The 24,440-nt window shown below is 44.1% G+C and overlaps 2 protein-coding genes across 3 annotated transcripts in view; both read right to left on the bottom strand.

Moving 5' to 3' along the window:
- Nucleotides 1-9,445, bottom strand: part of slc18b1 (solute carrier family 18 member B1) — a 10,083-nt gene extending 638 nt beyond the window's left edge. The window contains exons 1-11 of one of the 2 annotated variants that reach the window (XM_077562814.1): nucleotides 9,248-9,445; nucleotides 8,315-8,439; nucleotides 6,852-6,947; nucleotides 6,682-6,755; nucleotides 5,444-5,591; nucleotides 3,675-3,831; nucleotides 2,685-2,923; nucleotides 2,529-2,620; nucleotides 1,016-1,111; nucleotides 856-930; nucleotides 1-84 (exon numbers count right to left, since the gene is read on the bottom strand). The exon at nucleotides 1-84 is cut by the window's left edge and continues 10 nt beyond it. In XM_077562814.1, the coding sequence (XP_077418940.1) occupies nucleotides 1-84; nucleotides 856-930; nucleotides 1,016-1,111; nucleotides 2,529-2,620; nucleotides 2,685-2,923; nucleotides 3,675-3,831; nucleotides 5,444-5,591; nucleotides 6,682-6,755; nucleotides 6,852-6,947; nucleotides 8,315-8,439; nucleotides 9,248-9,287 (1,226 nt within the window). In that variant the 5' untranslated portion in view covers nucleotides 9,288-9,445. Of the gene's footprint in view, nucleotides 85-855; nucleotides 931-1,015; nucleotides 1,112-2,528; nucleotides 2,621-2,684; nucleotides 2,924-3,674; nucleotides 3,832-5,443; nucleotides 5,592-6,681; nucleotides 6,756-6,851; nucleotides 6,948-8,314; nucleotides 8,443-9,247 lie in introns of both variants that reach the window. The other variant, XM_077562805.1, reaches the window with a different exon arrangement.
- A 580-nt stretch (nucleotides 9,446-10,025) lies between these two features.
- On the bottom strand, nucleotides 10,026-24,228 carry tulp4b (TUB like protein 4b). Its single transcript, XM_077562828.1, has 16 exons — nucleotides 24,065-24,228; nucleotides 23,337-23,558; nucleotides 21,686-21,955; nucleotides 21,279-21,407; nucleotides 20,469-20,630; nucleotides 19,989-20,169; nucleotides 19,731-19,838; nucleotides 19,441-19,598; nucleotides 19,106-19,330; nucleotides 18,777-19,011; nucleotides 17,269-17,392; nucleotides 16,834-16,978; nucleotides 16,511-16,604; nucleotides 15,979-16,122; nucleotides 12,564-15,754; nucleotides 10,026-11,721 (listed from the first exon to the last, which is right to left on the bottom strand). The coding sequence occupies exons 2-16, from the start codon at nucleotides 23,352-23,354 to the stop codon at nucleotides 11,605-11,607; spliced, it is 5,301 nt and encodes a 1,766-aa protein (XP_077418954.1). The 5' UTR covers nucleotides 23,355-23,558; nucleotides 24,065-24,228; the 3' UTR covers nucleotides 10,026-11,604.
- Nucleotides 24,229-24,440: the final 212 nt, after the last annotated feature.

Here is a 24,440-nt window from a genome sequence, read left to right on the forward strand (position 1 = left end):
GCCAAGCCTCCTTGGATGGCAGCTGCCCACTCAAAGTTCAAGCGCTGCGTGACGAACCCGCCCATGGTTGGGCCGTAAAACATCCTGGAAAGCAGGCACAAGCACACTTTTTACACCAGCTCATTTTTAAAGCAGACCCGACTAGTTCGCCGGATAAACAGGCTGCCGTATAAAATGTAAGATTTACTCATTTATACATTCAGACATCACACTTCATGATTGATCATCTGATTTTCTTATTGATCAGACCCGACTAGTTTCCTGGCTAAACATGTTTCCATGCCAATTTAAGACCAACAAATTGTGCCAATCTTGGATTTTAAGTTTAATTTTGTCCCTAAACCTGACATCACAGTTTTTTTCCATTGATCAGACCTGGCTAGTTTCCTGGCTTAACAGGCTGCTGTATAAAATTGAAGCTTTATAAATTTTGCAATTGTGGATTTTTAACGTTCGCAAACGTTAAACATTGTTCTGTAGTCACTACTTCCCCCCCGATCACAGATTACCTATTGATCAGACCCGACCAGTTTTCTGCCAAAAAACAGGCTGCTGTATAAATTGAAGGTTTATGAATTTTGCCAAATGTGGACTTTTGACGCACTGACATCTAACATTGTTGTGTAGTTGCTGCTTTCCCACCATGGATTCTCTTATGGATCAGACCCGACTAGTTTCCTTGCCAAGTTGGCTGCTGTGTAAATTGAAGCCTTATGTCCTGATGTCTCTCTGTTACGTCAATGCTTATTTTACCAATTTATCTCACCCGACTAGTTTGCTGACTAAACGCGCTACTATATTGTACAAATAGAAGTATTTTGACATTTGCTGATTATGTGGATTGCCAAAACTCACCCAGTAGACCAAACGGCTCCGAACAACCCCGATACCATTCCTAGAGTGCCCAGTCCCTCCTCGAACCCATTGTCGCTGCAGAAGGAACAAGGCAGTAAAACGATGATCTCTTCACCTTTGCAGCGTGAAACAGTGAAAATCATGCCCCGCGGGCACTCACTAAGCACACTTGATGACCTCCGGGAATATGGGGATGGCGCTCATGGCCAGGGAAAAGCCGATTATCCCCAGCATGACGACCAGCAGCCATAGTTGCCTGAGAATGTAGATTGACATCTTCACACACACATACACTCATTTGAATAACAAATAGAGCAGCATTGAAGAGGCAATAAACGTAAACCTAATGTATAACTTTAGGGTTTATGTAAATGTTATATACTGTAGTAAGTTAAGACAAATGAAGAAAATCGAAAAAAGCAAACAAAAAAAGGCAGTAGTACATTTGAAGAGGGTGCAAGGTTTGAAAAGTAAAATGTTGCTTTTGTATTATGATATTGATAAAACAATAACGTGTTTTCATAATATACAATAAGGACCAAAGGAGGCCAATGTGGATTTTGCCCTAATCCTGGGTTTTAACCTCCTTTGTGGAGGCATTTTAAATGGTATGCTAATCAGCTGCAGCTTTCGAAGGAGTTCAAACCAAAGTCAAAGAGGTAGGTTTTTTTAACTCAAAGCAACCCCCTTCGCTCCCGGCTGTTTTGCTGGATTTTGACTGATTTTGCAAGGCCCACAGAATATTGTATTCTATAGCTATAAAAACATGAAACATACCCCAAAAAATATTAGAGTATCTTCTTTCATCAGGGAAAAAGAGAGTATTTTTCAATCTGTTTCTGTTTTGCAGCAATTAGCATTAGAAAATAGTTCACAATTATTCACAAATCTGTTTAAAACACTGGGGGGAAAAAAGCCTTTTTGCAACATGGCCCTGATTGATCTCTCATACTCTGCTGCCACCTTTAACTGCCAAAAACGTTAAATAACGTTTAGTAAAATCCTATGGAGGAGTGCCAAAGACGTTAAAAGACGTTTGTTTCAAAACAGAGGTGAAACTAACCATTTTCTATTGTTGATTACTCAAAAACGGAATAAGGTAGAAACAAACTTTTTTTTCTGATGAAAGATGAGAGTCCAATCTTTCATTTGGTAGTATGTGTGTTTCCGTAGTCCAAACACATAATTTTCTGTGGACCTTGAAAGATCAGTCAAAAGATCAGTCAAAATGCTTAAATCGGCTGGCACCCACGGCATCCCTTTTCTGAAAACGTCTGGCAGTCAAAGAATTAAGATTTATCCCCGGCCCCCATGATTCAAAATGTATAAAGGATGGATCAAAAGTAACTTAACTTAGGGAAAACAGGGAGGCATGAAGTAAGGAAGGACATATGGTACAAAGGAATGGATAAAAAGAAGGCTGGAAACAAGGATGGTATGAAAGGACGGTAGTAAGAAGGAAGGACGGGTGAAAGGAAGGAAGCTGGGAAGTATTCCAGCCAAGGTTTCTAGGCTAGAAAAACGATTTAAGGACGCTTCAATTTGAAAACTTGGGAGTTCATTTGATTCCTCTGTCTGAGTTAGATCTGCGTACGACACTTAGTTCCAGCTATGGTTGGTTGTAAAGTGCTTCGTAAACAGTTGAGTTGAGTTTCCACATGGCGGCAAAGTACTTTGGTATCTTAAGGAACGGGACGGGCCCCAGCAACAGGAAGCTGGCAGCCGTGGCGATGCCGCCGATCACCATGAACCAGCTCCTGGACGCCTAAAGACAAAGGACGGATGCTTAAAAAGAAGCGTGACAAGAAAAGATGGCTTTGAATACTCACCGGATATTTATCTGTGAAGAAGCCTATCAGCGGCGAGCCCAGTGAGTAGGGGAAGGACAGACCCAGCATGATCAGACCCACGTAGCCGGTGGACAGTTTGAACTGTTCCACGGCGTACAGGGACAAGGTGGCGTCCAGGAAGCCAAGACCCGAGCTTAGGGTGAAGATGACGTAGCAGAGTAGGACGATTTTCAGGTTTTTCAGAAGGCTGAAGAAGGAGTTCTTTGAGGAAGCAGCATCTGTGAAGTGGCAGGCAGTTAGAAGTGCTTACTGACAAAATAGAAGGCTTGCAAATTTTTGCAGATTTCTAACATTGTGACGTCTGACTTTGTTGCGTCATCCATTCTTTCCCACCAAAGATTCTCCGCTAATCAGACCTAACTAGTTGTGCTGGCTAGACAGGCTGTTGCGTAATTTGAAGCTTTACTTTCATTTCAAGGCACTAATGGTTAACATTGCTGCGGCTTTCCCATCATTCCCAATTGATCAGACCCAACTAGTTTGCTGGCTAAACAGATTGTGGTCTAATTTGAAGCCTCACAAATTTTGGCGATCATTTGAATTTCAAACTGTTAACGTTGATTTTTCTTCTTCTTCATTTTTGTTTTTCCACCATTATTGATTCCTTTGTGATATCAGACCTAACGAGTTGCTGGCAAAACAGGATGCTGTCTAAAGTAAAGTCTTTTTGTGTTTTGCTAGTGTTTTGCTAGTCATGTAACATTTTTAACTCTCGAAAGTGTGACTTGTGCATCACTACTCTCCCATGACGGATTCCCTGTTGATCAGACCCGACTAGCTGGCTAAGCAGGCTGCTATATCACTAAAAACCATAAGCATTTTGACAATCACGTGTATTTTTTACACTCTTAAGACCAACTTTGTGTCGCCGCCCCCCGAGTCCATATTGATCAGACCCAAACATCGCTTGCTAATAAACAGGCTAAACTAAAAAACAAATGTAACATGGGATCAGCTAAAGTGTTATACCGATGGAGGGAAGGATGTAGATGTTGAGCGGCACCATAATTAGCAGGAAACATCCGAGCACCATGAAGGGAACCTCGTATCCGAAGGACTGGTAGAGCCAGCCTCCGATGGGAGGACCCAGGATGAGGCCCAGACCCGTAAACACTTCCAAACTTCCCTGCGAGGAAAAAGAGCCACATCCGGCATTTATACTGAAACACCAGGAAGACAAGAGCGCAGCCTTAAGAGTTAAAGTTAGCGAATGAAGTTAGTGAATGCGTGCAGTGGGGCACTTCTGCTTCACATGCTTCTCACACGAACACATTTTCCACATGACCGTGCTGACAAGACACAATAAACAATACACAACGGAAAAGATCACAACCCGTGTCGAGCTAAAGGCCCCTGCTGACTTTAGGTTGATGATTCGATTGATGCGCGTCATCCCATATAAGACACTCCATAACGACCTTCCAACACGTCTCGTCCATGAAGAACCAAAACGCTCGTTTGTTGCCTAAAACACGTTGCTGTCCAAATTGAAGCCTTCGGAATTTTGGTGATCACGTGAGCTTTTGATACTCCAATGTCTAACTTGATTGCGTAATTGGTGTTTTCCAATCACTGATTCCCTTTTGATCAGACCCGACTTGTGGCTAAAAAAACAAATATTGGAGTTGTCTTGTATATGAAATGTGCTACATAAATGGAGTAGTTGCCTAAACAGGCAGCTGTATAAATTTGAAACCTTTTGAATTTTGGTAATCATAGACTTTTAAGGAGATGACATCTGTCACGAAAGCATCACAACTTGCTCTTTTGATCAGACCAACCATTTAGTTAGTTATGTTTGCTGGCTAAACGGGCTGCTATACAAATGGCACTACCAAAAATTGTGCCGAGCATGTGGATTTTTAACCCCTTGATAGCTAACACTGTTGCATACCAACGGCTGCTTTTCCCATCACCGATTTTGCGATTGATCAGACCCGTCTAGTTTTCTGGCAAAACTGGCTGAATTCGAAGCCTTGCGGATTTTGGTGATCACATGGATTTTTTTTACACTCTTAACTTATCACTTTGTTGTGTAGTTGCAGCGTTCACATCCCCAAATCCCAATTGATCAGACCCGACTAACTTGCTGGTTGAACAAGCTGCCATATAAAAAACGCCAATTTTTTCTTTTAACAATCATGTGGATATTTAACACTTTAATGATCAACTTTGTCACATATTGTAGCATACAACAGAGACTCTGATAGCATTTTAGCTTATTGTGCATGAAAATTTAAAATTTTTAGTATTTACAAACTAAGTAAGAAATAAAAGTCAAATACTGTAATCTTAAGACTAACAAATTCTGCTCTTGCATAGTATATAATTCTCAAAACAAGATCATTAAGACTTTATGGCTTGATATAAGAGTTTAAGTCTAGGTTAGATTTTTGCAGTGATGACAGATTTCACTACTGACCAAACCCAACTAGTTTGCTGGCTAAATGAGCTGCTGCTACAAAAACCTTCAAATTTTTGCTGATCACGTGGATTTTTAACACTCGGACTGTGTTGCGTAGTGGCTACTGCTTCCCCATTAACAGATTCCCTATGGATCAGACCCGACGAGTTCGTACCTCACCTACACACTAACGCTTACATGCTTCCACTCGCGAGCGTTTTTTCCCAAGGCAGCTGCCGACGGGGAATGCAACAGCGGCTCTGAAACGTTAGCGCTCGTGATCGTGCAGTGTAAACAACATGCCAGGCGGAGACAAAGCGCCGTCCACACTCACCAAAACAGTCGCCACATTGTTTGGGAAGACTTTCGCAGAGAGTGCAAAGGAAGACGTCATGGCGGCGGCGAAGCCAACCGCGTCCACTGACCTCACGATGATGCACAAGGCGATAAAAACGCTACCGGCGGGAACTCGGTCCAGCAGCCTGCCAGGAGAAATCAATAGCAGTCCTTTAGGGCAGTGGTTCTCAAACTGGGCCCTGAGGACCCCCGGGGGTCTGCGAGCCGTCATTTTTGACCACAAAATCATTTGGATGAAATTAAATGGTATCGTTTAAAGAAAAGTGCATACCTACATACCCGTAGCATAATTGCTTAAGTCATATTTGAATGTTTCTGGAAAATAAGAAGAAACTGTTTTTAGCAAGCGTTGGTATTTTTTATTGATTTGGTAACAAAGTTAAACATGACTTGGGCAATTATGCTATAAGCCTAATGATATTAAGACAAACGTACTAAACCAACGGTTCTTAAACTATTTATAGTATTACAACTCTATGACCTTTAGTCAGAATACAAATTTCTATCTCAGAAAATCCATAAAGGTAAACATAACATAAAAAAACTTAATTGTCAATTATGACTTTTACTATTTTACATTTATGATTCTTTCCATGAAAAGGCATGTTTATTCATGTAAGATTAGGACTTTTTATCCTGTTTGGAATAATTGAGTTTATTTTTCTTGAGAAAAAAAAAAACGACTTTGTATAAGATTACAACTTTTTTCTTTAATGACAAATCCTTCTTCTTGAAAGAAATACCACTTCATTTTTACGAGCTTAAAACTTTTTCTTCTTTGAACCGGTAAGGGTTACAACTAATTTTATCGTCAGATTACAATTTTTCTCCCAACAAAATATGTCTTTGTTCTTGTATAGATTACAAATGTGACTTTAAATTGTAAGTTTCCGACTTTTTAATTTGCCAAACAGCTTCTTTGGTCTTTTAATATTCTGCCTTTTTATCCCGTCAAAACATCTTTGTATTTGTAAATATGATGACTTTTTGTTGTTGTTGGAAAAAGTACTACTTTATTTTCATAAGAGTAAAACTTTTTATGCACACACCGCTTGTTTTTGTAATGTTCTTTTTCTTAAAAAAAAAAAGCAACTTTATTCCCACATCACAGCTTTAAATAAATAGAAAAATAACCTATAATAAGACATTTTTATCATTTTTTTTTCCTATAGCATTTATGGGTACATGTGGCAGTTAATTGACTTCACTCCTCACCCAAAGAGAATTGTGCAGCCTGACGACACAAATAGTCCCATGATGAGCATCATCTTTGCGCCGATTTGAACGATCTAATTAGAGACAAAAGAACATTATTATACATTAAGTGTGCGTGTACTGGGCATCCCAACGTGCCGGGAAAAAAAAAACGAACATGTTGTACTTACATATCGGCCCAGGATCAACGAGCCTATCAAATTGCTGACAGCGTAGCAGCCGAATATGACGCCCACCACTGTCTGAGATGCGCCTTTCTTTTCTGCCTGGGCGCAAACATTCATTTCACACCAAAATTCATTTGAATGACACTGGCTAGTAGCGATGCTAATTGTTAGCCAGTCTGTTGTGGTTAGCGTTACGCTAGCATGGGCAAAGTTGTAGCATAAAGCCTCTTAGAGTTGATCTATCTTAGGATCTTTCTTCTCTTGATTACAAACACAACCACTGACGGAACGCTGTTAATTATAAGCTTATTTCAGGGCCTTGACTGACATTTCACGGCAGCCGATTTCAATTCACTAGGAAGCCAATTGCGGAGGTTTTATTATGCGTCTTTATTAATTACCCCAGCGAGCACGAGGACTCCGTTACTGCTTTGGGAGCCTATCTAGGGATATAATCCACATTTACAGTATGTGACGTGACGCACATCCTACGCAGGGTCACACGGCGGCCGCGGTGGCCAATCACGACTCTCGGGCTTTATTTTGTGGAATTTCATCCAGATGATTAGCTTAGCCCACACTTGTTTTGCTCCACTGGGCACGGAAAGAAGCGGACAATTTATTGGGTACACTTTAACACTCGGGCAAAACGGTGAACAAACTTTTGTAATCCAGCCCACTGAGCATCGACATGATCAAGAATCCTGTCATATTTGTTGCATTCATTTAGCCATTTTTTTCCCACCTAACATTAATTCCAATGTTGTTTTTTGTTGTTGTTTAACCCATTAAATAATTGGTGCATTGTAAATAATAAAATACAACTGAAAACCTAAACAACACTTATATATAGTACATTGATTATCTTGTTTATTTTATTGAATAATTGGTTAGTTCATTAGAAATAATAAAAATGATGATGATATATAATAATAATAATAACAATATTTTTCCCAACCTAACATTTGTTAATTCCAATGTATTTTTTGTTGTTGTTTATCCCATTAAATAATTGGTATATTGTAAATAATAAAATACAACATAAAACCTAAACAATACTTCTATGTATTAGAAATAATAATAATAATAATAATAATAGTAAAAAAATTAATAAACTAAATTTGTGCAAACATTGTATACATCATAGTATAATTAAAATATACAAAAAAATACTATTTATTAGTTTCTCATTGATAATTGATTTATTGTAAATACAACAAAAGTAATTAAACATAACATTTTTTACTTATTGAATAATTGGGTAGATAAATATAACATTAAGAATTATAATGCATTGAGTGGCAACATATTTTACAACATATAACTTTCTCCTTGTAAGAATACAACTTGAATTTTGTACTTTAAGCAAACCGAGGCTGAGTTGTAGGCATCAATGTGTGTTAAACAAATAAGCAAGCCTTACTCTCTCTATGGGGTCGGGGTTGGGGTGAAGTACTGTATAGTACCTCTATGGGGAAGAAGGGTCCTAATATGGAGTAGCAGATCATGGAGCTGAAGTTGACGGATGCCATGGATATCAGGGTGAGCGTCTGCTGCTTTGTCATCCTCGCTGGAGGCTCCCTCGATTCCTCTTCTTTTCCAAACCAAATTACAAAGTTATGCATGTATATTAGGTCTGCATGATTACAGCCAAAATGATAACCACGATCATTTTGAGCAATAATAATCATAATTAATTACTCATGATGTTAGGGAAACATCTTGTACTGCACCACACTTTTCAGGCATGGGCCGATTACCGGTTTGATGGTTTACCATGGTTTTAAAAATTCACGATTTCAATAACCGCCAATACTGGCCTTAACCACTGCCTCGGTCAAAGAGCTGACAGCAAGCTGTCAAGAAATCCTGGGCTTCCAGGACCGGCGGGCAATGCCACGGCACATCGAAGCAGTGGTTAACGCAAAGGTTAATCCAACCAGCTATTGAAGATTGACATATCGTTTTGAAAATACCATCCATCCATCCCTCTTTTTCCTCCCATACAAAACACTGGGAAGTATGCATAGTGCTTTCTTCACATTATTCTATTTGTTTTGACATCCTGTTTTCGTGGGTTTTATGAGCTGGAAGCCCAAATAATGTAAAAATAAACAAATAAATACTTAAAATCACTTGAATTGTGGGCCCTGAATCTATAATCTATGAGAGTTTGACTTTTGAATGGAACTAAAGAAACTTTTCAAGAATATAATTTTTTTTTTTTGGACGAGTTTTGTATTATTGGCTGTATTATTATTATTTTTACAACTACAAACAGAGAAGCCGCAATACGAAATCACATTTTGATCTCTCGCCAACGAAGTCTTGAGGCGCGATCATCGCCACACTGCACCGTGCTGTCACATATTAAATCGCCTTATGTAAAAGTAACCAACCTTCTGCCTGAAGGTCCGCTTCTTCTTCTTCGGGCTGCATTTTCCTTCCTTTGTGAACGATTTCCAGCGTGTTGGTGTCAAAGTGTTGCGATATTCAAAAAGGAAAACAAAAGAGACTTTGGCTGACATTAACAAGCACACACGCAAACACACCCACACGCACGTTCACCATCGCTTGCTTTACTATTACTTCCTGAGTCAAGACAAAACGGTGTCTCAGCGGACACTTCCGGGAAGGCCTTCAAACTAAAAGCGAAATCATTACGTTCAGTCAGTGTATTTCTAAAATAAATTATATTCATTTAATAATCATTATTGTCACTAATAATCATTAAAAAATAATAATACAAAAACTGAATTAAAATATTAATGATTCTAAAATGCAAAGTATCTATTTAAAAAAAAAAATGTCACTAGTTTTTTAACTTAAGTTTTTTTGTATAAAGAAATTAATGTGTGTCATTAATATGATTATATTTCTGAAATGGCAACATTTAATTATACAAATGAATACTGTACTTTAATTTTGAATAATAATAAAAAAAAATGCTAATAAAAAACAAAACATCCAAAAATAAATGATGACGTTGAATTCATTACAAAAAAAAAAAATCAATTAAAAACATTCTTGAAAAAATAATTCCTAAATATATAATAAGATCAAAGCAACCTTATGAACGTTTCCCTTGCTGCATTTAATTTCTCTTGCAGAAATATAAGCTTTGTTGGAATGCTCCAGCATTTAGATTTGGAAACCAAATAAGACAGTAGAATGAGAAACGTTTGGAAGAAATCTTTTTTATTTTATTTTGTCCAATCTATGGGTCCGTGTCAAATGTAAATCTATGGTTACGGCTCATACTTGCTTCTTTACACAAATTAGGAAGAGAAAGTAAATTTAACATTACTGTATATCATAACTCAATACTGCAGAGCACCGACACACGCGCCCGCAGACACGCGCACACACACACACACACACACTGAAAACTCTATAGAGCAGCATGACATTAAATGGAAATCTTTACAGATAATGAGCACTTTTTTTTTTGTACATTAGCACCGGATCGAACAGTTAATCTCCTAAACGCATGAATATCTCATGTTGAATCCTGTTGTAATGTTTCCATGTTCACATACTCAACAAACCTTTATCTGTGCAAAAGTATAAATGTATGCATAACTGTACAGTGTTCCACCACATATTCGCTATTCACTGATTTTTTTAAAAAAAATTAAGCATTGTCTAGAAAAAAAAAGTGATTGCCAACATCTTGTGGCATCGATTGGCATTTATGAGACTTTTGCAAAGGACATCAATTGTGGATTTTCACTATTCGCTTCAGGGCTCTGTCCCGTTCCCCGGCCAATAGAGGGGGAACACTGTACTGGGGGGGGGGGGGGACTGCAGCATATGATCTTATTTTGCGGTTGGTAGCACACAGCTAGTACTGACTGACACATTCAAATTGAATAATTCAAGTAGCAAGCACACAAGCACCTGGCTAAAAACGACAACAACACAAAGTCACTTCTGGGTTTTTGCCTTTTTTTTCGTTTTCTTTTTTTTTTTTACATGAAAGCTGTATAGCATGAACGGTTGGCTATGATGAATTGGTCATGAATTGTTACATGATATAAACAAAAACTGCTTGGCATCGGCCGTACTCATTTGGCCAAATTTCCTCGTAGGAGTTGATGAAAGTGCAAGTGCTGGAATTCACCCAAAATGGCTGCTTCCAGCCCAAACTTTTTCGTGCGTCTAGTTATGATATGTCCACTAAATTTTGTGTCGATTTGTGAAACTGGTTGGTTTCACAAATGGACCTGGGGGGGGTCTTGAGTGCGTCTTGGGGTGGGGTAGACCACCAGGATACACATGCTTGCAAAAACCATTTTGGAGTATAGGCCCCCATAAAGATAATTAACAATTTCCAGATTCCACTAATAAGACTAATAATGTATGCACCACTTCATAGAAGTAACATGGATAGAAAAAATATACAAACTCTTGGCACTCATTAATACATTCATCATAGTGCATGTACAATACTTAAACACAAATAAATCGACTTTATATATTTGCTATCTTGATAAAACTTCATGTTTTCTTTCAAAACATATCTCAAATAATGCCATTGCATTTCAATGGGAATTTGTAATATTCTGGCTATCGTTTACTATGAAGTAGTTAAAAATGTAGCTTATTCGTGGGAGCAACATTCATCATACGGGGTCAAAGTGCTTATGTCATAAGTGTGACCATGTGAAATGGTGATAAATGGCCCGAAAACCTGCTTGGATGCTAAAATGATGTGTCGGCGCCATTAAAGTGAAAACAAACAATCCAAAAAAATTCACTTCAGCCGTTGAGTCACGTTGGCCAAGGCCACGGCAAACGCCTGCACCGCCGAGAAGGGATACTGAAAATCCAGGATGTAGGCGTTCCCGTCGATGCGTCCGAACTGCATCACCTAAACAATTTTGGGGGGAACATTAAAGAACAAGAATTATCAGCATGCAAATGAATAAGCTAATGACCCCACCCGTAACTTTTCCTACTTTCGAAACAAATTGAGGTCAAGAAGGTGCCTCTTCCGTGAAATCTTGACTTTTCAGAATCATAGTTTGCAATACAGATGGCATCGTTGGCAGCGCAAAGATGTAGTGCAGCGTTCACCAATTCTGGTCCTCGAGGTCCGGAGTCCTGCAAGTTTGGCATGTTTTCGTCCACCAACACACCTGATACTAAAGATCAGGATCGTTATCAGGCATGCTGATGAGCTGATTATATGAATCAGTTGTGCTAGTGGGCGGAAACTTCTAAATCCTGCAGGACCTCGAGGACCAGAATTGGTGGACGCTGAAGTGGTTATTATGGCTGCCACAAAGTCTGGAGATCCAAGTTTGAATCTACGTTCTCCTTGTACTCTTGTTTTCCAAATGACTAAAAATATTGAATCAACTTCCAATGCGTCTTTTGTGGTAAGAAGCTGGACCACCCGGAGTGCTGCGATTCAAACACGGTTCTTCGCACTGTGAGACAGACTTGTTAATCACTCCACAATCATGTTGCCAACTGTGACATCCCTACATCTTCTATAAGGATTTGCCCTCATTAGAACTGCAAGTGAGCTGGCGCGTATCCCAACTGGCTTTTAGAGTCAGAATTGGGGGGCACATGTAGACAGCTGGAATGTGGGAGGAAACCCATCATACCCAATAAACACAGAATATCTTTGGATCTCCGGACCATGAGACAGAGGTTCAAAGAACTATTTTTCCAACTATGACTTCCATCAATCCATCAAATTACCTGTCGGCCATCCAGCTCAATCTGGAAGTTCTTAGCAGACTCCTGCGTAACCCGTCCTCCAAAGTCCAGCTGGTAGACCTGCGTGGCTTCGTTCCACAGAGGCTGCTTGTTGGCCATCACGTAGACGAAGCCCTGGCTGCCTAAGCTGCGGTCCTCCCGTTCGTTGGCCTTACGGCATTTAATTTCCTCCAGCTCGCTGGCCATGCGAAGGCTACGCTTGTTCTTCCAGCTCTTCTTGCTGCTCTGGTTCTGATTCATCAGTTCGTCGCCACTGATGAAAAGCTCCGGCTCACTCTCTGAGCTGTCCTGGAATTCGTTGGCGGCCCGGCTCATCTTCTTGGTTCTGTTGAGCTGCTCCCGGGGTCCCTTGGGCTTCTTCTTTTCTCTGCTGCCCAGGCGCGGGCTGGCAATCAGAGAGTTGAAATCCGACAGTGTGCGACCATCCTTTCTGGACACCGAGGACATGTTGGCCTCCTCGGCTCGGCTGTCCAGTCTCTTGCGGCTTTTTTTGTTAAACCGGTCCGACTCCTGAGTCACAGGACTTTCGTTGAGAGACGATGGCTCCGGAAAGCTGTTGCCAGACTCCGCCAGATGCTCTGTGGTGCATTTAGAGGGGGGTAACTCTGTGGGTGGTGGTGGGGGAGGAAGAGGGGGTGGTGGAGGTGGTACAGTTGGAGGGGGTGGAGAGAGAATGGGCTTCTCTAATATCTGATGAGTTTTGGTTGGAAGGGGAGGTGCGGGAGGGTCCTGCATGGGTGGCGGGCAGGGGTATGGGTTCCAGGGATGCAGGCTGACAGGGTGTAGCTGAAGTCCGGCGCAGGAGCTAGTCCCTGGGTACATCGGGGGCAGGGTGCAGCATGCCAAGTTAGCCAGACTTGCGGAGTACCCTGTTGATAAAACCAAATTGGAGTCCTGCTGAGCAAATGGAACAGGAAGAACCACTTCGTTTGGAGCACATTGCGGCGGAGGGTTCTGTAAGGTCTGCATGGGGGGTCTACCGTGGCCCACAGCGGGAGGGAAGGGGGAGAGGGAAATCTGGTACCCTGATGGGAATGTGAGGGTGCTTGTGCTGGGACTGGACGGCGGCTTAGTTGTGAGGACAAATGGTAACCGGGTCACATCCAAGTGCTGGGCCTGGCCGAGGATGAGAGGAGGGGGTTTGTGAGGGGGTGGCGGGGGCGGCAGCATGGTTTGTTCTGGGGCAAGCCAGAATTCCTCCGCAGCAGAGGCGTCCCACCGGTACGGCGGGGGGCGTTTTGCTGTGAGGCCGACGTCACCAAGGGTCATCTGCCGGACAGATTTGTCCAGGTGACAGTGCTGACTCAGAGTCTCGTCCTCTGTGAAGGCGGAGTTGACGTACACAGTTCTGTCCCGGCTGGTGTCCATGGATCCCAGGAGGCTGTAAGATGACTGGGAGGCGCTTTTGGAGTGCACAATGATTGTGCTATGGTGTGCTCCTTTCCCTGGGGGGAAGTCTTGCCTGACCACTGTGCCACCCGCAATACCGCTACTGGATGTGCCACCGCCGCTAACACTAACACTGGTACTGCTACTGTTACTGCTGCACTGGGTGCAAGTATACAGTGCTGTGGGCAACCTCTGCTGGTAGGTCAAACCCAACGTGTTGTTCATCTTGGCCTTGGTGGGAAGTGTCCTGGAGCTGTCCATCATGGCTGGAACTTTGAGCGTCACGTCACGGCGGTCGCGGCGCAGAGTGGCATGGATCAGACTGCTTTCCATTCTCTGCGGTGGAGGAACAAGGGTTGCCGGGACTTGATTGGCCGGATCGGGATAAGGGGGTGGGTCGCCGCTCGGTATGGAGTACCGTGGAACTGACAGACGGCTGAGTGTTGCTGAGCTGTACGGAAGATGAATCTTTTTATTCTCCGAGGAGGTTACCTTCAGCGTGGCCGAGCCGTGGGCAGTGTATGCATTTTGGTTGCGGACGAGGCGCCTTCGGGGGCGGCAGACTTCCTCCACGTTACCGCTGCTGTCAAACGTTGTGATCCTTTCATACCCGAGAGGCGTCGGGTACTGTATGCTCACCGGCTGAAGCAAAAAGTCGTCTTTCTTCAGGCAGGTTTCCGGAGCCAGGATGCTGGGGCTATCGCAGTTAGTGACCAGTGTTTGGGCGGTTGCCTCTGCTGTGGCTGCCGCAGATGCCACCGTACCCGGGTACGGAGGAGGAGGATTCACCTTCCTCACCTGAATTGCCACAGATCCACCATCTCTGGTAATAAAGGAAGGGGGTAAAGTCCGGGGCAAGCTAGGCTTCAACATGTGCTCTCGATCCAGTCCGGGCTCGGTGATGGGCGGTGGAGGAAGTGGGGGCAGGAGATGTATCTGCTGCAGGGAAATGGTGGGATAGCCGGTGGGTGCTGGGGGCAGTGTCATTTGCATCTTCAGCTGCTGCTGCATTTGCTGGTGCTGCCTCTGCATTTGTTGGTGCTGCTGCTGGATCTGTTGGTGCTGCTGCTGGAGCTGCTGCTGTTGCTGTCTCATCTCCTGAATCTGCTGGCGAATCTGCTGCTGCTGATGGTGCATCTGCTGCTGCTGCTGTTGCATTTGTTCATGCTGCATCTGCATTTGCTGCTGCTGCTGTTGGATCTGTTGCTGCTGCTGAAACTGGTGGTCCCCCGCCACCGGTGGTGGATTCTGCGGCATCTTTTGGTGCTGCTGGACCTGGTGCTGCTGCTGATGCGGAGGCTGCTGGTGGTGAAGCTGCTGAAGATGATGGCGTTGCTGCTGCTGGGCCTGCGGCGGTTGCGGCTGCTGCCTGGACTGCTGCTGCAGTTGCCGAGGCGGCTGTGAACGCGGCTGGGGCGGGAGATGGTGTGGCGGTGGCGGGGGAGGTAGCGTGCCGGGGAGAAGCGGACCCATCTCAAGCCCGTTGAAGATCACCTGTCCAGGGTTTGGGTATCTGGTCGGAACAGGAAACGGTGCGGCAACAGGGGGGTCTGGGTTGTGGTTGGAAACAGGGACGGAGACAGACGCGGCCGCCGCTGCAGCAGCCGCCGCTGCATTTGTCGTGGGGTTGGTAAGGACATCAAGCTGAATGTTCTGATTGGCCAGGAGAGACTGGACCAGGCCAATGCTCTGAGTTGGCGACATGGCTTGAGCCGGACTGTGGATGGGAGCGATGGGGATGTTGACTGTGCAGGGCGGGTTATCTCCTGACGATGAGCCCATCACTTCACAGAGAGAGAAAGCTGTTAGTGCCTTATAGCTATTGGTATAAATAAATCTGTACTTTTAAGTTTTCAGGGTTCAGCAGTTGAATCAGTACAGTTACTTCTACTTTTACCATTCTTTTTTTTTTAACACAAGTATCTTTACTTCTACTTAAGTGCAAGTTCCTTTCCCATCTCTGCTTTTGACAAACAAAATACATATCAGGTGTTGATGCATGATAAACCTGGCAAGTCATCCTCGTCTTCGCTGAATACGTTGGAGTTGAACACGGGCAGGCTCATGAAGTCATGCGTTATCTTGCGCACCTCCGGGAGGTAAATGGTCATCTGCCGCGGTTGCAAATGAAGCAGGCTCGTCTTGTAGATGACTGAAATACACAAATACATCAACAATTGACCATGTCGACTAGTTGATTCAGGCATATTGTATTAAGTAGCTGCACACCCAAAAACACAAGATAAATGTTCTTTTTTTTTTTGAGTCATCTGACCGACTTTACAGACTTGATCTGAAAGGGGTTCTAAATCTCAAAATCATCCTGATTTTTTATGGCCAAACTGCCTTGTGCATGACACCAATGTGAAAGAAAGAAAAAATCATGTCGTTGGCATAAGCCATTTATGTCGCATAATAATTTACATTGATCAAACTGTACTTGCCTGTGCCATTCAGTTCTTAAACGACGATGAACTAAAGCACTGATGATGTATTTAAAATTTAAGTTCTGTTTTTTTTTCTTTTTTTACGACACTTACCTGCACCGAGATTGGCGGGCAAGAACGAAGCCAGTCCCACAATTTTGAACTTGGTCCCCCAGATGTTGGATGTGACCTGAGCCAGGTAGTTGTGCTAGAGAGTACAATGATGGAAGACAGTCATAAACCAAAAAAAACATAATTATGCTAAAAATCCTGTACAGGGGGACTTAGGTTTATGACAATCTCGACTTACATTTTGGAGGTTACTAACAGTGCACCCAAATATGTATCAATTAAGATAGAACACGGTCGTAAACCAAAGACCCCCACTAGTACTTGTTTTGCTGAGGTATGCAATGTGTGGCCAGCGCGTGTGGTACCTCGGTGAGTCCGTCCATGGAAAACTCCCGGCGCGTTAGGCTGGGGGATCGAACCGGAGGCTTCTTGGATGGCAAACGTGGTGACCGCTGGCCCTCTTGGTGGGGGCGGGACAGTTTAGGAGATTTGCGTGGTTCCAAGTTCATTCTATGGAGCAAAAGTAATGGAATTTACAGAAGATAACGAGATTATGTAGTACATTTACTAAGATAATTTCTTGCATTCCTATTAAATTTTCCATAAATGTTAGCATCATCAGGCTAGCTAGGGCACCTTTTATAGCATTTATTTAAAAGAGTAATGTTGTCAAATAAGTTTTATGTGGTGACTTTGCAGTTTAAACTATTAATATAGGCAATTACAAACATTTGGAGGAGGGGCATAAATTACTCGCTATTCACGGCAGAGCCCATGTATGAATTCATAGTTAGACCTACCTGTTTCCCCGGGAGAACTTTGGTGACTTCTTCCCGACCCATTCGTCGCTCAGCTCAACGTCGCTGGAGTCGGAGCAGTTGCAGCTATCGGCGTATGATATCATGGGGTTGACGCACACCTCCTCTAAGGGGAACCACCAGAACACAGTTGAGTTAAGTCGCTGGTTCTCAGACACTGGTTCTCAGGCACTGCTTCTCAGCCCCAGTACCTCAAATACCAGCCTGTTTTCCATGTCTCCCCAGCAAACACAGTTGAGGATCGTTGTCAGGCTTCATGCGGAGCTTGCCGATTAGCTCATCGTTTGAAACACCTGCGTTGCTTGTGGGACACATGGAAAACAGGCTGGATACTCGAGGGCCGCGGTTGAGAACCACTGGTTTAAGGCATCAAGAGTGAGCTTGTTGTTGCAAAGTAGTGTAAAGAGAGACCGTGCTTTGCTTTCAAGTGCTGAGTCAGCCATTCTTATTCTTCCAATTCAGTTGCGCTGAGCTGACAAAAAAAAAAAAATATTCAGAGTTATCTGGCCGTGTGTGGAAAAAGTACTTGCCCACTTGTTAAATCATGAATTAACTGTGGCCAATCCGGTTTTTGGGGAAAGCTCAGTGAAATTGACCACACCCAAGCTTGATTACTTCCAGACCTGTTCAATCAAGAACCACTTCAAAATGAACTTGGTCAAAAGATCTTTACAAAAGCTAAAGTTCCACGATCCAAAGAAATTTAAGAACAGATGAGTCTGTAAAGGCTTACAGCGCCATTTCTAAAGCTGTAGGACTCCAGCGATCCACAATCAGAGCTGTTATTGACAAATGGAGAAAACATGGAACAGTGGCAAACCTTCCCTGGAGCGGTGAACCGACAGAAATGACCACAAGAGCACTGCGACAACTCATCCAGGAGGTCACAAAGAAACGCAGGACGACATCTACAGAACTGCAGACCTCCCTTGCCTCGGTTAAGGTCAGTGTTCACGACTTAACAATAGGAACTTTTGGTAGGAAATTTGGGAGGATAGAACATTTTCTTTCGTCCTGTTTGGCCGTCCGGGGTTTTATAAATTCATGAAAATGTCCAGTTGGCATTGCGTGACTAATAGACGTGTATAACTGCAACTGGTACCACAATTTCAAGGCCGGGGCAAGTGTCCTCTTTTTTTTTGGAAATGGGAATATAATCACCCTACTTAACAATAAAAAAGAGACTGGGCAAAAAGGACATCCATTGGCAGAGTTCCAAAGAGAAAACCACTGTGGACCAGAAAGAACATCTAAATGATTTGGCAAAAAACAAAATGTTTGAGAGAACATCCTATGGATTGACATGATGAAAGGTATGTGTCTTGTTACATCTGTACATCCGACTTTAATGATTTAGTTCTTGTAAATGAATGCAATACAATGCAGCTAATTGAATATGTGCAAATAAGTCAAACAACTGATGTTGCACTTTCCTAAAAGGAAACGATTTAATCAATCCAATGTGGTTTTCTTAAGTGCACCCTACTCACCCGCTTTGCTGTCAGTTTTGGGATCCATAATGACAAACTCAGGCCTCAATTTGCTGATACGCCGGCCCTTCAGGATGGGCACCAGCCCTCCCAGGTACTCCAAGTACAGGGTGTAGCATGGGCCACCAGCTTCGGGGCTGTCCTCCGCCCGCTTCATGGTGCAGTGGAGCCGTTCGTTGCCCGTCGTCGGGTAGCTGACAAAGTCCCGGATGTTGTTGGGGTCTGGAATCGGGGGCTATGACAAAAAAACGTATCGCAGCCTTTAGTTCGGCACGCCACCAAACTCAAATGGTCTCGTTGTGGAAAGGAGGGCAGTTGTCGGGCGGCACCTTGATGGTGGGGATGAAGGCGGTGGTGACGTAGGAACAGAGCAGAGAGGGCATGTTGAGCTTGCCCACATCCTTCTCCTCTCGCAGGGCGCTGGCGATGCCCTGTTGGCACAGCAGTTGCAGGCTGGCCACACGGTGCTCCACGCGCACCACGTACAGGGCCGGACCGCATGCCAGGAACAGGCGCGAGTCCCGGTGGCCCCAGCAGATGGTGGTGATGGGCCTCTGAAACCACCGAATCAGTATCAAGTCAGGGTAGCAAGAGTTCTGTTTAGTCAGCACCTTCGACCAGATTGCTGGCTAAAAGGAAGTAGCTAAAGTTTTGACTTTGGTACCTGCGCAGGTGTTTCCAGTGTGTAGATGTGTTCCCCTTGCACGTTGTAGAACTTAACCAGAGCGTTCCTGTTCACGCCGGCATCCGAAGGCAGCCCGTGTCTCTCCATGCCGGCCACGGCCAGGAGGTCGCCCTGGGAACACCACTGTGCCTCTACGTCTGGAAACGCAGGGGGGATATTTTATGTTCCAGTCATGTACAGTATTTTGGAGCAAGACCATAAAGACGCTAATTGTGGAGGAAGTCACTACTCCTCAGATGTATGGTACGTAGACTCCAATGTGGTCATACCTTTCAAACCCGAGCGAATGACTGCGGGAGACAGGTCATCGTAGTTGTTCATCAAGCTGATTTCTCCCGACAAGAAGGTGACCGTCAACAAAGGCTTCACTCGCCGCACTAGACGAAACAACAAAAAGCCTCACTAAATAGTAGCCTGTCCAGAATTTTTCTTCTGACCAACACGACAGCTGCTGTCACTGCATGATTACGATTCCTTACACGGCGCTTCACTGAGTATACGAAGACAAAAGATTGCGGCCCCAGTACCTAAAGGCAGGAAGTTGTCGTCGAAGTCGGTGTCGCTCTCCGTGCTGTCCTCCACCAGGAAGTCGGGGCAGTTCCAGGACATGCCTACGATCCCGTCGGACTCGTGCAGCAGCACGTGCGCCAGCATGCGGCCGTGGCAGTCCATCACGATCACCTGGCCGTCGGCCGTTCCGAACAACACCTGAAATGCGCCTCGTATGTGAGTGCAGCTTCATACCGGTTTTTGCTATTTGTCACAGGGCTTGTTGTGGAGTTGTGGGGCCCACCTGCCCTTGTGGAGCCATTTTGCTGGGCTCCACAAGTTTAGACCTCTTTTTAAGAGTCAAGACTTGGTTGTAGAGTTTAGGTTTGAATTGGGTTATGGTTGGGGTTAAGGCAATCATTTGTAATGGTTGTGGTTAGGTGAAGGGGCTAGGAAATGCATTACGTCAATGAGTTGGTCCCACAAAAATAGAACCGGGAGGATGTGTGTGTGTGGACCTGCTGGTCGTCGGGCGTCCAGATGCCGCACGTGATCTGGCTCTCCAGGTTGATCTCAGAGGACCAGTGCCGCTGCCCGCTGACCGAGCCCACCAGCACAAAACCATCGCGGTAGGCGATTAGAGCCTGAGTGCCGTCGTGGGACCACGTGAAGTCGCTCACCTGCAGCACACCGTACAACGGTCAGAACGCGGGATGGTACGCTGCGGGCCCAAAAGTTGACACATGCTTCCCAGCGTGGTTGACCTTGTCAACATTGCTGACGACAGAAGAGTAACAGACAAAAATGTTGACACGTGGTTTCATAGGAGTTGACCTTTTGTCAATGTTTATGGTGTAGGTGGACCACTGGACCGATAAATTGGCACAAGGTTCATAAGGACCGAAAACTTGACACATGGTTGGAAAGGAATTGACCTTCACAATGAAATTGTAGTACTTAGACCAAAAAGACCATTGATCATAAAGTTGACACATCGTTACATAGGAATTAAGTGATTGTCATCATATTGCAAATGAAGAACTGAACCAAATTGTTGACAAAGTGTAGTAGTACCGTAGAAACTTGACCTAGGGTTGCATAGTTATGGACCATTTGTCAACATGAAGGCGGACAAAAATTTGACACAGGGTTACCTACTGATTCACTTTTTGTCAACATCAGCGTGAAAGTAGAGTACTGGTGGTTTGGACCAAAAAGTGGTTTGGTTACATTCGGATGAAGAACTTGGTAACTTGCGTTATCCCAGTTGTTCAAGCGACTGTACTTGTGTGTCCTTGGGGCGAATGCTCTAAACGGCAAAGACTTACTTGGGCTCCCCGATCGTTGACCAGTTCCACCGACCATCTTCCCTCGTATTGAATCCACACGAAAATTCCTCCCTCCATGTCACACGTGGCCAACTTCTGGAAGGGTTCGTTCCAGCGCACCAGCACTACCTGTGACGCAAACGCGTAGCAAAAACAATCACTCACATCTACTAGTTGTTAGCCGCATGCTATTGAGGTTAGCATCTGCTTGGTCAAATCAATGTGTGTATGGGATGATGTCATTTCCTGTTCTCTGTTTTGTTACCCTCTTGTTCATTCATTTGGTACATTTCTGTTCCATTTCGTGCCCTCTTTTCATTTTCTCTTCTATGCTTTGGTAGCCATCGGTTAATTTGGTACCTTTTTGGTATTCATGCTAAAACGCCAAGAGTGCGCGTACGTTGTACCTCGCTGTTGTGTCCCCTGAGGTTGAAGTTGATCCTCTGCGGGGTGCTCCTGTCCCTGCGGCAGTGGCTGGATGTGAAGGTGACGCCCACCACGCCGCGGCCGTTGCCCGTGGCCAGCCATCCCTCCTCGTAGTAACGCCGGCGGCACACGGGCTTGTCCTTCTCACTCTTGGGCACGCGGCCCTTCCACGACAGGCACAGGATGTTGGAGTCGCTGCACAGGATGGGACCGTGTTCCACAGCCGCCAACATCCCTACTGAGTGGCCCGGCTGCACGGAGACACGCCGACCCAAGTCGTGTTAGGCCAGCCTCGCCGGACACTTCATTAGGTACACTTCAAACAAACGGCGAACGGTAGCCTACAGGTGGCCCAGAATTGAATGCTGGGTGAACGTTAGTGTTTCAAATTCTGGTTTAGGGTTTCAAATTAGGGTTATGTTTGGGTTTCAAAACGGGCTCAGGGTTTCAAATAAGTCATTTTTCACTGATTCAACCGACTATTCGACTTTTGCCACATAGCTTTATCGGAATCAGTGTTTGTGTACATTTACATTGATTCTGATACAAATTCAAAAACTATGTAAGTGGCCACATAGCTTCATCCAGAGCAGGCATTTATCTGTGTTAGTTTAGATTTCTGATCAATTTAAGGTCTATCCGGACAGCCGCATAGCTTTTCCCTGAGCCTGCACTCATCAGTATTCACATCACACACACACGCACATATTTTTCTGGCTACGCCAATGGCCACATAGCTTTATCTTAAGTCTGCATTTTTCCATAGAATTTTGATTTGTGATGGATTCAAATGACCATGTTGATGGCTGCATTGATTTACTGGAACATTTATTTATTTGTGTTAACATTTTTTTTTTCAAATTCAACCGACTATTCGATGATGGTCGCATAGCCCTATACATACAGTATTTCAGTTAATTCCGTTTCCTTAATTCAACCAATTATGACGACAAAGCTTAATCCAGATCTTCCATTTTTATTTGCTGATTCAGATTCAGCTAAATCTATGGACGACCGCATAGCTTTAGTCCAAATTTTGTGCTCATCTAAGCCAATTCCGATTTTTTTATGGACTAAACAGTCTGTGGATGGGAGTAGAGGGTTAATTTAGCTTTCTGACTGATTCAATCAACGATGCTGGTGGCTGCATAGCTTTGTCAGAAGCCTGCATTTATCCTTGTTGATTTAAATTTTTGACACAATAAACTGACCAGCCGACAGTCGCTTAGCTTTATCCGGATCCTGTTCTTATCTGTTTCAAGTTCGATTTTTGGCAGATTCAATCGGTTATGCAGACGGGCCCGCATAGCTTTATTTGGAACATGCGCTTATCTGTGTCAACTTAGGTTTTTGACAGATTCAACTGACAATGTGGACAGCTGCTTAGCTTTACCTGAACCTGGATTTAATGCTGATGGATTCGACGACTATGGGGACGACTGCATAGCTTTACTTAGAACCTGTATTCATTTGGGCTTATTTCATCCCTTCCCCCTCAACAACAGCTGCATAGCCGATGCATGTATTCCAAACTATGCGGACGACCATATAGCTGTTACCCAGAGCCCGTGTTTAGACAGATTCTGCTGACTATGCGAGCACGATACTTGCAGAATAGCGTGACCAACTTACCTCATAGCTTCTGGACATGTTGAGTCAAAAAGCCTCCGTGGAAGGCGTCCATGTTTCCATTCAGATGAAAAGCCCTCAAGGTGGACGCTGGCTATCTGCTGGCTTTTCTGTCTTTCTGATCTTCACGTCAGTCACTCACGGGCAGACGGCAGGTAGAGAGAGGCTTGGCGACCATTCCGCTCAGAGTTTGACGCCACTAGCCCATCCCATATTGTCTCGCTCCTGTTGCAATGGATAATTGTTATTTAGATAAGAGAGAAGGAAGAAGATTTTTGATTTTTTTTTAAATCCCGTGCACAGGATGAGGGATGTCGTCCATGTTGAATATTCATTATTCGCAGCTGCATCAACCTTGAGTTACTGTTTATTTATATATATATATATATAATGTGTGTGTGTGTGTCTCACTGTCTCTATGCAACAGCACCTCCGCATTGATAGAATTGGCCCGTCTCCATGGGTACTAACACAGTCTGTTCATCTCATTCTGACATCATCACACAGCCGAATGAATGCCTCGCATGCAGACCATCATTTTTTCACCTCATACATGTTCACAGGAGAAATTACGTGCATTCGCGTTTTGAGTGAGTGGGAGGGGAGGGGGGGTTACAGCAGATATGCTCACGCTGGAAAACAAATAAAATAATAAAAGACCAGCGCCATTTAGCCACAGTCATGGAAATGTGCATTCCAAGGACAAGCAGGATGCAGTCGTACGTACGTACCGGAGCTGCGGACGGTCCCGACCCAGACGCTGGCTGGCTGCAGCGAGCGTGTTGCCTTTGCAGTCCGCTCCCCCCGTTATTTGCGCACTTTTTTATGGGAGGGTGAGGGAGGGGGGGTTGTGCCTCCCGCGCGGGTTGCCATCAGCCTGCGAGACGCATTCACTGCAAGTCTGACTCAGTTGAGATGAAAAATACTATGTCGATGTGCCCGGGGTACTTGTGAGGTCGATTTTTTTGCGTGGTTAAATCTAATTTTAGAGCATTTTTAATCAGAGTTTGGGTCACATGAGAGGGAAATGGGGGTTTTCGCGTAACTGGCAACCTGTGCTATGTAGAAATTAAAAGTAAAGACAAAGACAATTTATCCCACTGGGCA

Source organism: Vanacampus margaritifer, chromosome 1, assembly GCF_051991255.1.
Source record: "Vanacampus margaritifer isolate UIUO_Vmar chromosome 1, RoL_Vmar_1.0, whole genome shotgun sequence".
In the NCBI taxonomy this organism is placed as follows: domain Eukaryota; kingdom Metazoa; phylum Chordata; class Actinopteri; order Syngnathiformes; family Syngnathidae; genus Vanacampus; species Vanacampus margaritifer.